Genomic DNA, 15,833 nt, shown 5'->3' on the forward strand with positions numbered 1-15,833 from the left:
TGAGGGGGCCACGTGGGGATCTGGGGCAAATCAGTACTTGGTCCTGCTAGTGAAGGCAGGGGGCTGGACTCAATGACCTTTCAAGGTCCCTTCCAGTTCTAGGAGATGGCTTATCTCCATTAATTATTATTATTTATTTATTTTTACCTAAATTACTAAATTTAAATGCAGAAACTAAGACTATTAAAGGTCATGGGATTGTAGTTAATGTTGACCAATACCAACTCAAAAAACAAACTCTCACAGGTCCTCCTTCTAGAGGTCATAAACCCAGAACTAGGGAGCTCTGAGGAAGGATATGAGATCAACAGTGTATTGACTTACTTTGTAGTTTCAGTGCTTGATCCTGCAAAGGTGCTGAACATTCCTGTGAAGTGCTACATGTCCTCAACTCACATGGATGACAATGGAAGTTGAGGGTGCTTAGCACCTAGCAGGCTCAAGCACAATATATTGAATCCTTTTCTAACTTGTTTCCTTTTTCTAACTTTGCTGAATCAGGCCTCCATCAAAAACTCAGGCTAGGTCTACGCTGGGGGGAAGACGGGGGGATCGATTTAAAATACGCAAATTCAGCTACGCGAATAGTGTAGCTGAATTCGACGTATCCAATCTGATTTACCCCGCTGTGAGGACGGCGGCAAATCGACCGCCGCGGCTCCCGTCAACGCCGCTTACTCCTACCTGGGCTGGTGGAGTACGCGCATCGATTCGGGATCAATTGTCGCATCCCAACAAGACGCGATAATTCGATCCCCAAGAGATCGATTTCTACCTGGTGAAGATATGCCCTCAATGAAATCAGTGGGAGCCCTGCTATTGACATCTGTGGGTTTTGGAGTGTGCCTTTAGACTTGCTGAATGTCTTTGATTGGCTAGCTCAGTTTGTACTTCCACTAGCTAGCTTGTTTGCACTGTCTTTGCAGCCCTGTCTTTTTTTTTTTCTGAGATATAGTGTGAAATTTAACTTGCCCTTTAGTTACTCCTTTTAAGTCAATTCAGCTTATGCATCAACTCTGTTTTACTTGGAGTCTGACCAGCTCTTATTTTGAAAGTTCTGCTGTTAAGGAATAGTTCCACCACTATTTGTGTCTTCAGTTAGAAATAAACAATGATTGACAATCTTAACAACTGGAACTAATTTGAATTTGTTCCTTCAAATGCAGTTTAGGTTGGTAGCCACAAAAAACCCTGAAAAAAATCCATGTAGGAAGCATAAGCTCTTATGAACACTGCGATGGTTTGTAGGAATCTCTTAAAATGCATAGATAAATCAATTTCTCTCTTTATGCGAATGGGAAAGTTGTTTTCTTTGCATCTGTTCCATAAAGTGAGTGTGGGTGGGGAGCTGAAAGCACTGTTCAATGAGCATTTTTAACTCTATAAAATAGGAGGCTACTTCTTCCACTATACAACATTTAGGCCATGTCTTCTCTAGCACTTATGTCGGTATAACTTATGTCGCTCAGGAGTGTGGAAAAAAAACTCTCACACTCCCAAGCGACATAATTTACACTGACATAAGCACCACTGTGGACAATGCTATGTTGATGGGAGAGTTTCTTCTGCCCACAAATCTGCTGCCACTTGTTGGTGGTGATTTAATTATGTCATCGGGAGAGCTCTCTCCTGGTGGCATAGAGCGGCTACACGAGAGATCTTACAGCAGTGCAGCTGCATCAGTACAGCTGTGCTGCTATAAGCTCTCTAGTGTAGACATAGCCTAAGAGTAAGACCTATTTACCATGTGTGAGTAAACCTACCACTCTTCGTGTGTAGGAGGACAAAGGTTCTGCTACAGTGCAGATTTTCTGAACACTGAGCCGACTGGTCTGATATCCTACTTCTGGTAGGGCCTTCAATCTGACACTTCAGAACCCAGGGATAGTAAATTATTTTTTGTCAAGATCCAAATTTCTTGGTCAAGGTATAGTCAAGGTCCAGACTCCAGAGGAGGAGAAGAAAATTAAAAAATGACAAAACAAATAAAAGGAAGTTTTTCATCACACAGCACACAGTCAACTTGTGGAAATCCTTGCCTGAGGAGGTTGTGAAGGCTAGGACTATAACAGCGTCTAAAAGAGAACTGGATAAATTCATGGAGGTTAAGTTAATGGATATTAGCCAGGATGGGTAAGGAAGGGTGTCCCTAGCCTCTATTTGTCAGAGGGTGGATATGGATGGCAGGAGAGAGATCACTTGATCATTGCCTGTTGGGTTCACTCCCTGTGGGGCACTTGGCATTGGCCACTGTCGGTAGACAGCATATTGGGCTAGATGGACCTTTGGTCTGATCCAGTACGGCCATTCTTATGTCCTTATGATGATGATAAGTAGTAAATAAAAAGGTTTTGAGGCCCGTTCAAAGGCATCTGGCAGTCCAAATTTGGCCCACGGTCTACCTATTGACTACCCCTGCTTCAGAGGAAGCAGTAAAATTCACCAATGCTTGTATTGTTGTTCAAGGAAGAAGACTTCTTTCCTGATCCTTTACAAGTGAGCAGTTTATGCACTGAAACATGAGGTTTGGTTACTCTTAACCCAGTGTGACAGACCCAGACCAGTGGGATACAGGAGTCTGGTAGAAGGCAAATATACTGGTCACTGGATGAGTAGTTTTCTGTTCCCTGAGTGACAAGAGCAGGGGCTGCACTAGAGTAATCAGGAACCTGCTAGAATCAGTTAAGGCAGGCAGGCCAATTAGGACACCTGGAGCCAATTAAGAAGAAGCTGCTAGAATCAATTAAGGCAGGCTAATCAGGGTATCTGGGTTTTAAAAGGAGCTCACTTCAGTTTGTGGTGTGAGTGTGAGGAGCTGGGAGCAAGAGGCACAAGGAGCTGAGAGGGTGTGCTGCTGGAGGACTGAGGAGCACAAGCGTTATCAGACACCAGGAGGAAGGTCCTGTGGTGAGAATAAGGAAGGTGTTTGGAGGAGGCCATGGGGAAGTAGCCCAGGGAGTTGTAGCTGTCATGCAGCTGTTACAGGAAGCACTATAGACAGCTGCTGTCCACAGGGCCCTGGGCTGGAACCCGGAGTAGAGGGCGGGCCCGGGTTCCCCCCAAACCTCCCAATTGACCTGGACTGTGGGTTCTTCCAGAAGGGAAGGTCTCTGGGCTGTTCCCCAACCCACATGGTGAATCTCTGAGGCAAGAAAATCCGCCAATAAGTGCAGGACCCACCAAGATAGAGGAGGAACTTTGTCACACCAGTCATAGCTCAAGTAAAAATGTTATTAATGATAAAATTATCCAGTGCTTTTTAAAATCAGGCTCCACTATTAATCAGTGAATTCTACATGTTGCATAGAGAATGATTTCTTTTTATTGGTTCAAACTGTTCTTCACTTTAATTTCACTGGGCCAAATGTATGCTTCTCCCACTGAAGATTTTCTCACTGTGCCTGTTCCAATAGACTGGAAAACATTGGTGAGTACTTGTGACTTCCTTATTGTGCCTGGGATTACTCCTTTTTATCACAGTGGTTGCTTAGTGGGACCAAGCTGTTTGTTATGATCAGATGCTGATGTACAGTAGAATCTTGCCAATCAGCACTCTTTCTAATTGTCCCCACATTTTAACATGCTTACTTATATAATTAAAACTTAATTGGACAACTGGTATAACTGGCATAACTCCACAGACTTCAATAAAGTTGCATCAGTGGAGGATCTGGCTCCATTGTTGATATAAGAGGACAGAAATAACTTCCTTATATGCTTTTAAACACTATAATGAAAATAATTTAAAACATTACAATATCTAAAAAGGTACGTACAGGGCTTGATCTTTCTCCCAGGCTTGAGCAGGCTCAAGCATATTGTATTGATTATCTTGCTTTACTTGTTTGATCACTCAAGTCCCGATCCTGCCAGGTGCTGAGCACCCTCTGCTCCTGCTGACTACAGTGCTCAACGCCTTGCAGGTAAAATCCTAATCCTGTTTGAAGACGTGCCAAAACTCCCATTGACCTCAGTGGGAGCAGGAGTTGTCTCACTGAGGAGATGGTTAAGCGTCCGCAGGACTATGTGAATAACTTTAGTCACATGAGTAATTCCCATGAATTTAATGGGACTATTCATGTGGTTAAAGTTACTCACATGTGCAAGCACAGCAGGACTTGACCCTAATTAGCCAAATTCAATTATTCACAATGGGTCTCCCAGTTGTGAGTGGGAATTAGTTAGGTTCTGCTGTACTCTAAAGGAAAAGCTTCTAGAGTGAGCCTTTCATAGAAGTTAAGGATTAAAGTCATTCTGTCTGACATCTTCTCCCCAAAGGAATGGATAATAGCATAAAAGAGAGGTGACAGCTCAGTTTAATAAGCCCTGTAGGTGGTAGGCAGAAATACTGAAAATCTATAGGCAGAACAGTCTGTTTTTAATTTACATTATTAGTATAATTGCAAAAATTCAAGCTACAGTAATTTTAGATTTTAACAAACATACAAATGTTAAGATTTGGTAACACTACCTTTCTAACTAACTTGTTTTTCAATGTTTCAATAGTAAAAGGATCCAATATGCAGGCCCATGTAAAATCTGAGACCCCAGAGGAAACCAGTGAAAACCACTTGTCATGCCCGATATTTCCAAAGTTAAAATCAAGTTGGGAGTAGCGGGGGGTATCGCTTTGAAAACCTGAAAGGAATAGCTGGTCACCTTAAAATGAGATTTTGGCACTTGGAGAACTACAACCAGGCCTATCTGTGTGTTTTAGAGTCATATTGCCACAATATCAGTTGATATACATACAATACTGTATGTTGTATGAAGTATTACTTGATAGGCATGATATGTTCCCTACCAGATTTGCATAGGCTCAGGTCAAACTGTACTGTTATCTTTATGATTTCTTTTAATTTATTTGAAAACATGAACATCAAGGGTCAGCTACAACTGCAGTCTCTGAAGGGGTGTTAAGGGAGCACAAGGACCAGCCCCTTCTTATGCCACAGAATGGCAAGTGGGGACTGGGTGACGGCCCCATTTCCACCCCACTGCAGTTGTCTGTACAGGACTGTGTATGTGACAGCTGCATATCTCTGACGTGCACCAGTGAGTTCACAAAATGCTTGTAACTTAAAGGTATGGTCTAGCTCTAAATCCTTTAATGTAGTCACATTGTGCCACACCTATGGCTCACAGTGGGGAACCGTTACTCACATGAAGTCCTTGAGCTACTAGAAGAGACTTGTATTTGGAAAAGTCTTTAATTTGCTGTAATTAGGATTCATAGGTTCCAGGGCCAGAAGGGACCACTGTGATCATCTAGTCCAGAGGTTCCCAAAGTGGGCGATACTGCCCCCTGGGGGGCGCTGGAACGATCCAGGGGGGCAGTAGTAGCCTCAGGTGCAATTGGGGGGCATTGAATAAAAATAAGGGGGCGGTGGAAGCATAAAGAAAGAAAATATAAGAAAATTTTGAAAAACCGTTCGTACATGTTTCATCTGTTGTGTAACATAGAGTTAAAGTTGTAGTGATTACTTTATTTTCCAAATAAATTCACAAATTATAACCGATCAGGTTATAATTAACAAGCAAGTGTTGGCAGGCGAGCATGTCGCGCATTGTCGGGAAGTCCAGCATGCATCGGCAGGAATATGTGCGTGTAATGACTTGTTTACAATACGATACTATAAATAGGCGACGTATGAAATCTAATTTAGATTGTTTCTGAATTGTGTAAAAAGCAGTTAACAATAGTGCAATAAGTATTTAAAAATTTTTATTCATAATTGGATACCTTTGATCTTTACGGATTATGGATCACATACAAAGCAAATTGTATTATTGTTGTTTCAATAAAACAGCAATTTACACGTGAGTATTTTTATACATTTTCTTACATATCTACCGTACGTTTCTGTGTCTCTAGTGCTTACTAATAATAAAATCGTAGCAGGCTTGTGTCGGTAGAGTACTATTTGAAGTGTACAGTCAATATATTTGTCATATTTTTTATTACAATATTAATGAAAACAGGGGAATGAAATCGAAAAAAACTGTTAACTATTAACATTTATTTATATCTATCGAATCATCTGTGTTAATTGGTAAATAAGGCGTGTGTTAATAAGGAACAATTATTTAAATAAGGGCAAACTAAATTAAAACTATAACTGATTTTTAATTGCATATTGATTATTTTTTAAATTAATTATTTCTTGATAAATTTAGTTTGATATTTGACAATTTAATATCAAATACATATATCTAACGCTGAGCAAAGAACAAAACCCAGTTTATTAGTTTCATTAGTATTTTAGTTTGGTTGTCTTTTGCCGTCTTATGCAAAAACCACTGTATACCTGATGTCGTGAGCGATATTCTAATAACACATCTTTCTTTACTATATTGTAAGACGTAGGTAGAAATATAGATACATAAAAGAACGCAAATTTGTCACTGCATCTTTCTGTTTGTTCACTTAAGGAAGGTAGATTTCTAGGGGGGCGCTGAGTAATTTTTTTCTGAAAAGGGGGCGGTAGGCCAAATAAGTTTGGGAACCTCTGATCTAGTCTGAGCTCCTGTATAACACAGGCCATAGAACTTCCCCCAAATTCCTAGCACCAATCTGTTAGAAAAACATCCACTCTTGATTTAAAAATTGCCAGTAATGGAGAATCCATCACAACCCTGGGTACATGTTCCAGTGGTTCATTACTCTCACTGTTAAAAATTTACACCTTATTTCCAGGATGAATTTGTCTAGCTTCAGCTTTCAAGATAGAGTATATAAATCTGTATATTTGGCTGCATTACTTAAATCAGCTTCACCTTTCTTTTGGAATAATGAGTGTTCTGAGTTTTAACCAAATAGCTCATAGTTGTCAGTTTATCATGCAGCATGTAGTATGCATGCTTTACGTTTAATTGGATCTATTGCTTGAAACCACAATTTCATTGTAACCTTTTTATTAGACAAGTAATTCATTTTCTGAGCAGCCCTGTCAGCAACATCAAAAACTTTATCCCACATAGATAATTTTAAAGATCATCCATGTTTAGTTTACGTTCCCAGAAATTAGGCATAGGGTCTTTTGCGTATTGGGTCTTGAGTAACGTAAAGAGCAATGCATCCTTCCGCTCTCTTCCAGTGGTACCTTCAAAAATAGAGAGAGATCATATAATGTAAATTAATGTATTTGTAACGCAGGGGAAAATAATGGGGCCTAGTTCTGATCACACTTATACTGGTCTCATGCTGGTGTAATTCCATCGACTTCAGTGGAGTTACTCTTCACAGACACTGCTATAAGAGAGGGTCCAAAGTCAGTTTAGGAAACAAGACACAAATTAAACCAGATGAAATATTCAAGTAGGTAAAGGACTACATTCTGCTCTGTTACATGGGGGTAGCAGCAGAGTAACTCCACTGAGCACTGAATTTAGTTCAAAAAGTCCAGATCTGAACCAGGATTTCAAACACCTAAAAGTTCAGGAATGTTTGCATCTGGGATTGTGGTTCAGGGCCACCTCTCTTACTTATATACCTACTTATTTAATGTCTATTATAGTATTGACCAGAGCCACAGTCAAGATCATGGTCCAGTGTGCTAAATGCAGTCCATATGTCCAGAATCTCTGCCCCAAAGAGACTACAATTAAAGGTCCCAATCCAATATGATTTGCCTGGGTGGACCTTTTCGACCAGGCTCAATTCCACTGACTTCAATTGGATTCTAAATGGACCCACTCTCATTGATCAGATCGCAGGATTAGGGGCTAATTTAAAACAAGTGGGTTCAAAAACCATCGGAGGGTACAGTAGAGGGAGGAGTGAGTGAGTGTACGAATCACATGTTTATAGAGAATAGTTTGGAGACAGCACTGTATTGTCAGGACAAAATTAAAAATTGTCACTTTAGATTTTGCTCTGCTTTAGTAGACAAACAAAATGAGGCCAACAACAGTCATGGGAAAACAGCATGTTATAGGGTTAAAGCAAAATGATTTCAAAACTAGAACAATCCTGAGTTTGTAAAGAGATGAAATAGAGGCTCTAATAACATTTTTATACCTCACATTTCTATAAATCTAAGACATTATAGTTACTATTTAAAAAAAAAACTGCATGGCACTAAAATATTTTGTAGGTTACAATATAAAGACAACAGAACAAGCTCATACGCTACTGGGAAAATATTTAATCAAATAGATGGCATATGCCAAAGGGTAGCAATATGCTGTGTAGCACTTGTTATAAAACAAGGTATAGGGGGTATGGGGCCCTCTGGCAGCGTATTTAGTGAAATACTTCTTACAGTGTTTTGGGTGGAAGTGGCCGGCATGTTAATAGAATTATAAATTTTTGGCTTAACAAACGACATTGAATGTGACTTGTGTGTGTGTGTGTATACTCTGCTGTTATCTATTACAATGACTGTATTAAATCCTATTTAAAACATATTAAAAAGCTCACTAAGCTCACTAGATAAGTGGCCTGACTTTATAGTTCTGTGCACAATTAGATGGTTTCAAGGCTTCAGACAAGGTTTTTAGTGTTATAGAATGTTAATATAGTAGATCCAAAATCAGAAATATTTTTCTTGGGCTGGTGTTCCTCCATAGGAAAGAAAAAAAGTCAGCACTATCATCTTCCTGTACCCAGCTGTACTTACCAATGTGCCTGCATTATCCTTTATTTTTTGAGGAGGGGTGCTTTCTCTGCTGGGTGCCTGTGTCACTTTTAACAAGAGTTGGCAGGAAAATGACATTCTTCCAGCTAAAATATGTTCCATTTTCCCCTGGAAAACTTTTCACCAACTCTCCTTTGCAAATGTCTTGTCTGTCAGCAGCCTACTTAAGGATGGCCGTGCCATGAGCCCCTTTCCTCACCAGGATAATGCACATGGGAGAAAGCTGTGTTCCTGAACTGGAATCTAGATAGGAGGTGCTCATATACACCAGTTAGATCTGGTATCATACTCAGGAAGTCCCCTTCTGAGGGATATGGGCTCTGGCTCCCCACCACCTTACCTGTACAGTCTTTTCTGTATCCTGTTTTTTCCAATGCTTTTAGTGAGCTATTTTCTCTCCCTGACTCCTCAAGAGGGGATCTAGACTGATCTGTCAGTGCCACCACATTTCCTCCTCAACGTCCCTTTGTTTGAGTAATATTGCCTATGCTGATACTGTATTCATTGGGGCTATATTTTGATGTGCCAGTTGACACACACCCTAGCAGGTAGCGAATGAGTCTATTTGCCAGAAGTTTTGTGCAGCTGCCTTGCTCAAACAGGCATGCTCACAGGTCTCCTGTGTATCCCAGTATGGAATTGGGGCTTCTGTTGCCAAAACCATGCATCGAACCATTGTTCTGCACTCACCTAGACAGGGCAGGGATGAGCAGGCTGTCATCAGCAGCTAGACTCAGTATTTTACCATCCATAGTAACAACAGATGTGCCTTCCTGAAAGACAAGAAGAAGTAGTTGGCTTTTAATTCTTCATGTGCTGTCCCCGGCAGAAAGAAAAAGGAAGCACTCAGTAAGAGAGCCTACCAGGAAAATCTAACATTTCCACAGAAATAAAGCTTGAAAATGGCTCCGTCCTATGTGGCCTTTGTTTAAACTTTAGTAGATCTTCCCTGCCTGATAGTTAGCAGCAATAAAAACAAGGCTTCACACTTCATAGTCCCTCCGGTTCCCCATAGCTGATTCATTGCAGCTAACCTAACAGCCTGCTGATCGATATGCCTCCCTGAAAATCACAGGGCTAGATTCCTGGAGTATTTTTCAAGCTTCTTTTTTGAGATTTGAAAAGCAGTTCACAAGTCAATGGAGAGCTAACAGAAATTACTGATAGGAGCTCATTTATACTGAAATGGACTCATTATTATCCTGTCAGACAGCGATACTTTGAGATGCCAGATTCTTGCCAGCATTAACAGGGTCTTGCCTGCTGTATCTCCTACCAGCAATACACACACGTCCCTTTTGAGGTGTTTTTTTTGTTTTGTTTAAAATAAGCATCTGATGGTCAATCCCTGCAAATTTTAACAGAATAGGAACTAGTGGGACTATCTGGCAGCCTGCCTGATTTATGTAAATGGGAACTTTTTCTTCTGTTCTCTTTTCTGCTGGGCTGCAAATCTTCTCTGCTTTGTTTTTTGGGATCCTTTAGGTTAGTTCCTGTCCAAGGATCCCTGCTCTAAATTAAGGACTGTTGAGTAGGGTGACCAGATGACAAAGGTAAAATAGCAGGACATGGGGAGGGTGGGGATGGGGGGAGAAAAGCTGCCGGAGACGCGCCCGCCCCCGCACCAGCTTGCCTCAGGACCCCTTGGAAAACTGAGGCATAGTCTGTGGGCCCCCGGGGACAGCCCTATCTCCACCCGACTCAATGGTGGCCACAACAGCTGAGCGCACTCCGGCCCAGAGCTGCCAAGCCTAGGGTTACCATTCGTCCGGATTCCCCGGGACATGTCCGGCTTTTAGAGTTAAAAATAGCGTCCGGGGGGAATTTGTAAATGTCCGGACCCCCCCCCCCCCATGCAGAGCGCACGCGGCTAACAGGGCAGCTGGCCTGATGGTGTCCTTTACATGGGGCTCCAACAGCCAGAGAGAGCCCCTCCTCCACTTCCCCCTCCTCTCCCCTGCAGCTGAGAGCACTCCCTCCCTGCATTCTCAGATCACCAGCCGGCCGTTCACACCGGCAGTCTGGAGCTCCTCCCCCGCTTAGGGTGACCAGATGTCCTGATTTTATAGGGACAGTTCCAATTTTGGGGTCTTTTTCTTATATAGGCTCCTATTACCCCCCACCCCCCGTCCTGATTTTTCACGTTTGCTGTCTGGTCACCCTACCCCCGCTCCTCCTCCCCTGCACGCTGGTCTGAGTGGCAGGGTAAGGGGGCCAGGGGGTCGGAGAAGGGGCAGGGAGGTTTTGGAGCGGGCAGTCAAGAGACAGGGAGCGGGGGGCGGGGTTGGGAGTTCTGGGGGGGGACTTTCTGGGGCGGGGGGTTGATAAGGTTTTGGGCAGTCAGGGTACAGGTAGGGGGTAGGGTCCGGGGGGGCAGTTAGGGTGGGGGGGGTCTCAGGAGGGGGCAGTTAGGGGACAAGGAACAGGGAGGCTTAGGTAGGGGGTGGGGTTCTGGAGGGCAGTTAGGAGCAGGAGTCCCAGGAGGGGGCAGTCAGGGGACAAGGAGCGAGGGGGGTGTTGGGAGTTGTGGGGGGGCTGTCAGGGGCCAGGAGTGGGGAGAGGGATCGGAGCAGTCAATGGGACAGGGAGCAGAGGGGTTTAGATGGGTCGGGAGTTCTGGGGGGTGCTGTCACAGGGTGGGGAGTGGTTGGATGGGGCGTGGGAGTCCCAGGGGTCTGTCTGGGGGTGTGGATAAGGGTTGGGGCAGTCAAGGGACAGGTAGGGGGTAGGGTCCTAGGGGGCCAGTTAGGATGGGGGGAGGGTCTCAGGAGGGGGCAGTCAGGGGACAAGGAGTGGGGGGAGGGTTGGGGGTTCTGAGGGGGGGGCAGGAAGTGGGAGGGGCAGGGGTGGGGCTAGGGCAGGACGGGGGTGGGGCTAGGGCGGGGCTCCTCCCGTCCTCTTTTTTGCTTGTTGAAATATGGTAACCCTAGCCAAGCCCATGAGCTGCGCTAGATCCCTGGGGCAGCCTGGCTTGCTTCCCGGCTGCCCTCCCCACCTGGGCCGGGCATGGGCGCGGCGCAGGAGGCCCAGGCCTGCCTCAGCTTGTACCGGGGACTCGGGCGGAGGGAGCCGCTGTGGGATCTCTGCCGGGCTGTGCTGGCCTTCCTGGAGAAGCTGGAGCAGTTCGCAGGGTGAGTGCTGGGCGCCACCCCCCCCTCCAGCACTTGCGCCACCATACAGCTGATCAGTGCAAGCCTGGGAGGGAGGAGGAATGCGGTGTGCTTGGGGAAGAGGTGGGGCCAGGGCAGGGATTTGGGGAGGGATCCAATGGGGGAAAGAGGGGGTGGAGTCGGGGCGGGGGGGGGGGGGGGAGAGGCGCGAGCCCCTCCGGGCTCTGCCTGTGCACTGGAGCAGAGGGCAAAATTGCTTGTTTGTCCAGTGTTCTGACCGAATATCGGTCGGGACGCGGACAAAAAGCAAATATCGGGACAGTCCCGATAAAATTGGGATGTCTAGTCACCCGACTGCTGAGCCATACTGCTGCTACTATTTCACTTTCAAGTAGACAAGTTGTTACGCAATCACGCAAATCTACTTCAGAGCCCTACCTGATTTCTCCATGGGAAGGACAGCAGTCCATGTGTATAATTAGGTCAAGTGCTCTGTAGGACCAGGGGAGGGACAGCAGAGGAGAGATTCCTGCAGCCCATGGTACATCCTCGTGGATCTGGGGGAGGGACGCTGGAAGGAATCTAACCCCTATCCAGGATGTGGTGAGGGATGCTAGTGACCCCCGACCACTCCACCATGGGAGAGGAGGAAGAAGAGTTACTTTTCAAGCACTGATGAGTGACTGGTGGTTTGAAATTGACTCACAGGTGGTTCCTGGGCTAAGGAGTCTTCTTAGAGAAGGAATCAAAAATATATTTTTTTCTTGCCCATGGCTAGAAAGCTTTCTCGCAGAGTGAACTGTTCCAGATCTAAATACAAACCCACACTTAGTCCATAAGCATGTCACTTACCAGCTGCCATATCCAGATATCGGTATTCTTTTTGCTTCCTTCACTTACTCCTTGTCCATAAACTACAGCCTAAAACATAAAATGGGGGAATTTTATCCCAGCGACTGAAGTATATGTGAATCTTCCTACAGTATGTAAAACATTTTATTTTTAGGGGAAGTGTTTGTAAAATGCAAGATTTTATGTACACTGTTGGAATTCACATTACATTTGCTAATCTCTTAAAGATACCTACTGATAAAAGGAGAACTGATCACACCTGCCACTCCTTATGCTCCTCCATATCTTCACTTATCTGTTTCTTTTGCCTCCTCCCTCTCTCAGCTTTGCATCTTTATTCTTGCCACCTCCTACTCTTGGAACAAACACCCTCTCTGCCTGCCACATGGGGCCTGATCCAAAGCCTGTTGAAGTCAATAGGATTTTTCCCATTGACTTCAAAGGGCTGCAGATCAGGCCCTGTGTGTCCTCCTTTTCCTTCTTCAAAGCCTTATTATTCCTTCTGTCTACATTGATCTCTCTGACAGCATTTCCATGCCTTCTGTCACTGGAACTGTCTCCTATCTCTGAGTGTGATTCTAACTAATCCAGGGAAGACCTGTTACTTTCTACATGCTTTGTAGAGGACTGTGTATGTTGAACAGACACCAGATGCTAACGACTTTACTCTCAAGTGGGACTGCATTTGAACTGGTGATCGAGACATGAAAGGCTCTTCCACTGCTGATCCCCTGAATCAACCAGTCCCTTTTCTCTCTTTAATCATAAAATAGGAGAGGATATCACATGATTAACAAATCAAAGTTGGCCTTGGTGCCAAGAATGTTATCTGAAATGAAGGGGGTATAACTAACAATTTTTATAGCATTTTGCTACTTATTAATTTTACATAAGAAAAAAGTGGGGGCGATTATCAAAACAGACATGGAAATGGTTGCCTAATTCCCGGTGATGTCCCATGGGAGGTGGGTACCTGACTGCCATTGGTGCCTTTGAACACTTTCCCATGTCTCTTGAAAAAAATAAAAGCTTCTACCTCTGTCTCAAAATTGTCTCCAAACATGGTCAAGGATTTCTTCTGATTTATTTCTCCACGATGATCATTTAGCCAGATTTGGAAGGAAAATGGATCCATGACTCCAGTGGCATTTAGTGGGAAAGGGGTGTCTTTCAGAAGATCATCTGCAACCAAAGCAAAAGGTTAATAGTAGTGAAGCTCTCTTCTACTTGGTCCTTGCTGATCATTCTCGATGTCTAAGCCAGTTGTAAACACAGATGTCAGCTAATGAGGATGCCAATGACAAGTAATGTGTGCTGTTATAGAATCTTAATTTTGTATTTGATGTTATGGATAATATGCATGTTTCTGTGCACTGACGGAATGGCACTTTCCATAATATGGCTGGCGAATTACGTTTTCCATATGCTTAGACTAATAAGACCTGGCGCATAGGTTTTATCCAAATCAGGGCTCATAGCCTTCTTTCAATCTCTTTTCAAAAGTGGTTTGCATGAACATATGACACAGTTAGAGTATTACAATTATATTCAGAAATTATGATATAGATATACAAGAGTACACAGCTTGTTACATATTTTCTGGTAGCAGGTTATTCATTCCCTTTCCACACTGGTCCCTAAAACGGGTAAAATCATGCTGATAGGCTGATTCTCATCTCTCTGACTTCAGTATGATCTCTGTGTAAATAAGGCCTGTTTTTCACATATTCAGCAATGGAATTCTCTTCATTTCCTCTCCACCATGTGTTCTGAGGCATTATGAAGGTTGAGTTGACAAGAGTGAAACAAATCAATTATCACAGTCTTAAATTTAATAAAGAATCTTTCTCATGATGTTCATGCAGTTGGAGAATTACTGGAAATTAATTCCAGCTACTTCATAAGTGGTCTATTTTAAAACAGCTAGAGGGCTGAATGCAGCTTCAGTTTTGCTAATGAGGTTCAAGGTTTGTCTTGTGTTGCTGTTATTTGAAATTAACTTCAATCATCCAAAATTATTGGAGGGCTGGAAAAAAAAAACTGCTGTACAGCGAGACTTTAAAAGCTCAAACTGTTTATGTTATCAAAAAAATATTGGACTTGATCATGATGTAGAAGTACCTTCATGGGGACACAGTAGCAGGTAATAAAAGGCTTTTTAACTAGCAGAGAAAGGTTCTTGTTATGCCTATGATTGGAAGTTAAAGATGGACACATTCAAATTAGACATTAGGCACAAATTTTTAACAGAGAAGGTGAATATCCATTGGTACAAACTACCAAAGGAGTTGGTGGATTCTCCATTTCTTGATGTCTTCTGATCAAGATTGGCTGCCTTTCTAGAAGACGTGCTTTAGTCAAACACAAGTTACTGGGCTATATACAGGGGTAACTGGGTGAAATTTAATGGCCTATATATTGCAGGATGTCAGACTAGATGATCTAATTGTTTCTTCTGCCCTTAAACACTATGAATCCATCAACCCCCAGTAAAGTGCAGAGATAATGCAGTTATCTCCGGCTATGCCTATACTGGCAATTGAACGACAACGGCGCTCTCCTGCTAACAAAGCTAACCCCGCTCATTGGGGGTGGAAGTTTTTTGTTGGCAGTAGACAAACAGCGGCTACACTGTACGACTTTTAGGTTATGTCTACACTACACCGCTTTTAGCAACATGGCTGTGTCACTACAGCCATGCCTCTAAGGCTATGTCTACACTCTAGCAATTGAACAACACTTTTGTCTTTCAAAGGTGTTAACTTTCCCCCTGCCCCCCACACACACCCGAAAGACAAAAGTTTTGCCGGGACAAGTGCCAGTGTGAACAGCACTTTGTCGGCAGGAGCTGCTAGGTAGAATGTTCTGAGAAGGAGTGGAAAATGTTTCTGGGGTGCTTTTTCAAGTAATAATCCCACACAAGTAGACGCAGGGAAAAAAATCACTGACTCCCAAAGGCATCAAGCTAATCAGTACGCAACTGAATCTTGGTAGTGTAGACAAAACCTAAGTTTTGTCACCTAAAACTGCCTTTTGGCGACAAAACAGTGAGTTTGTGATGATGCGATCCCACCATTCAGTGCTTGTTTCCCTAGCCCAAAAGTGATGGTCTACCCTATGCACCTGCTCTGTGAATGCCAAAAGCAATGTAAAGTTGCTGCTATCCATTTCATACAGAATAATGGGGGGAGGAATAGCTCAGTGGTTTGAGCATTGGTCTCCTAAACCCAGG

At 43.6% G+C, this 15,833-nt stretch overlaps 1 protein-coding gene and 1 long non-coding RNA gene across 4 annotated transcripts in view; one reads left to right on the forward strand and one right to left on the reverse strand.

Annotated features, from left to right (window-relative positions):
• Nucleotides 1-15,833, forward strand: part of LOC101945115 (uncharacterized) — a 124,086-nt gene that overhangs the window by 73,093 nt on the left and 35,160 nt on the right. The gene's annotated exons all lie outside the window — the stretch shown is intronic.
• HAAO (3-hydroxyanthranilate 3,4-dioxygenase) overlaps nucleotides 5,709-15,833 on the reverse strand; it is a 71,202-nt gene continuing 61,077 nt past the window's right edge. For both annotated transcript variants that reach the window (XM_042855144.2, XM_005296097.5), the window contains 4 exons: nucleotides 13,638-13,783; nucleotides 12,602-12,670; nucleotides 9,330-9,412; nucleotides 5,709-7,103 (listed from right to left, as the gene is read on the reverse strand). In XM_042855144.2, the coding sequence (XP_042711078.2) occupies nucleotides 7,025-7,103; nucleotides 9,330-9,412; nucleotides 12,602-12,670; nucleotides 13,638-13,783 (377 nt within the window). In that variant the 3' untranslated portion in view covers nucleotides 5,709-7,024. The remainder of the gene's footprint in view (nucleotides 7,104-9,329; nucleotides 9,413-12,601; nucleotides 12,671-13,637; nucleotides 13,784-15,833) is intronic.

Source organism: Chrysemys picta, chromosome 3 (genome assembly GCF_011386835.1).
Source record: "Chrysemys picta bellii isolate R12L10 chromosome 3, ASM1138683v2, whole genome shotgun sequence".
Lineage (NCBI taxonomy): Eukaryota > Metazoa > Chordata > Testudines > Emydidae > Chrysemys > Chrysemys picta.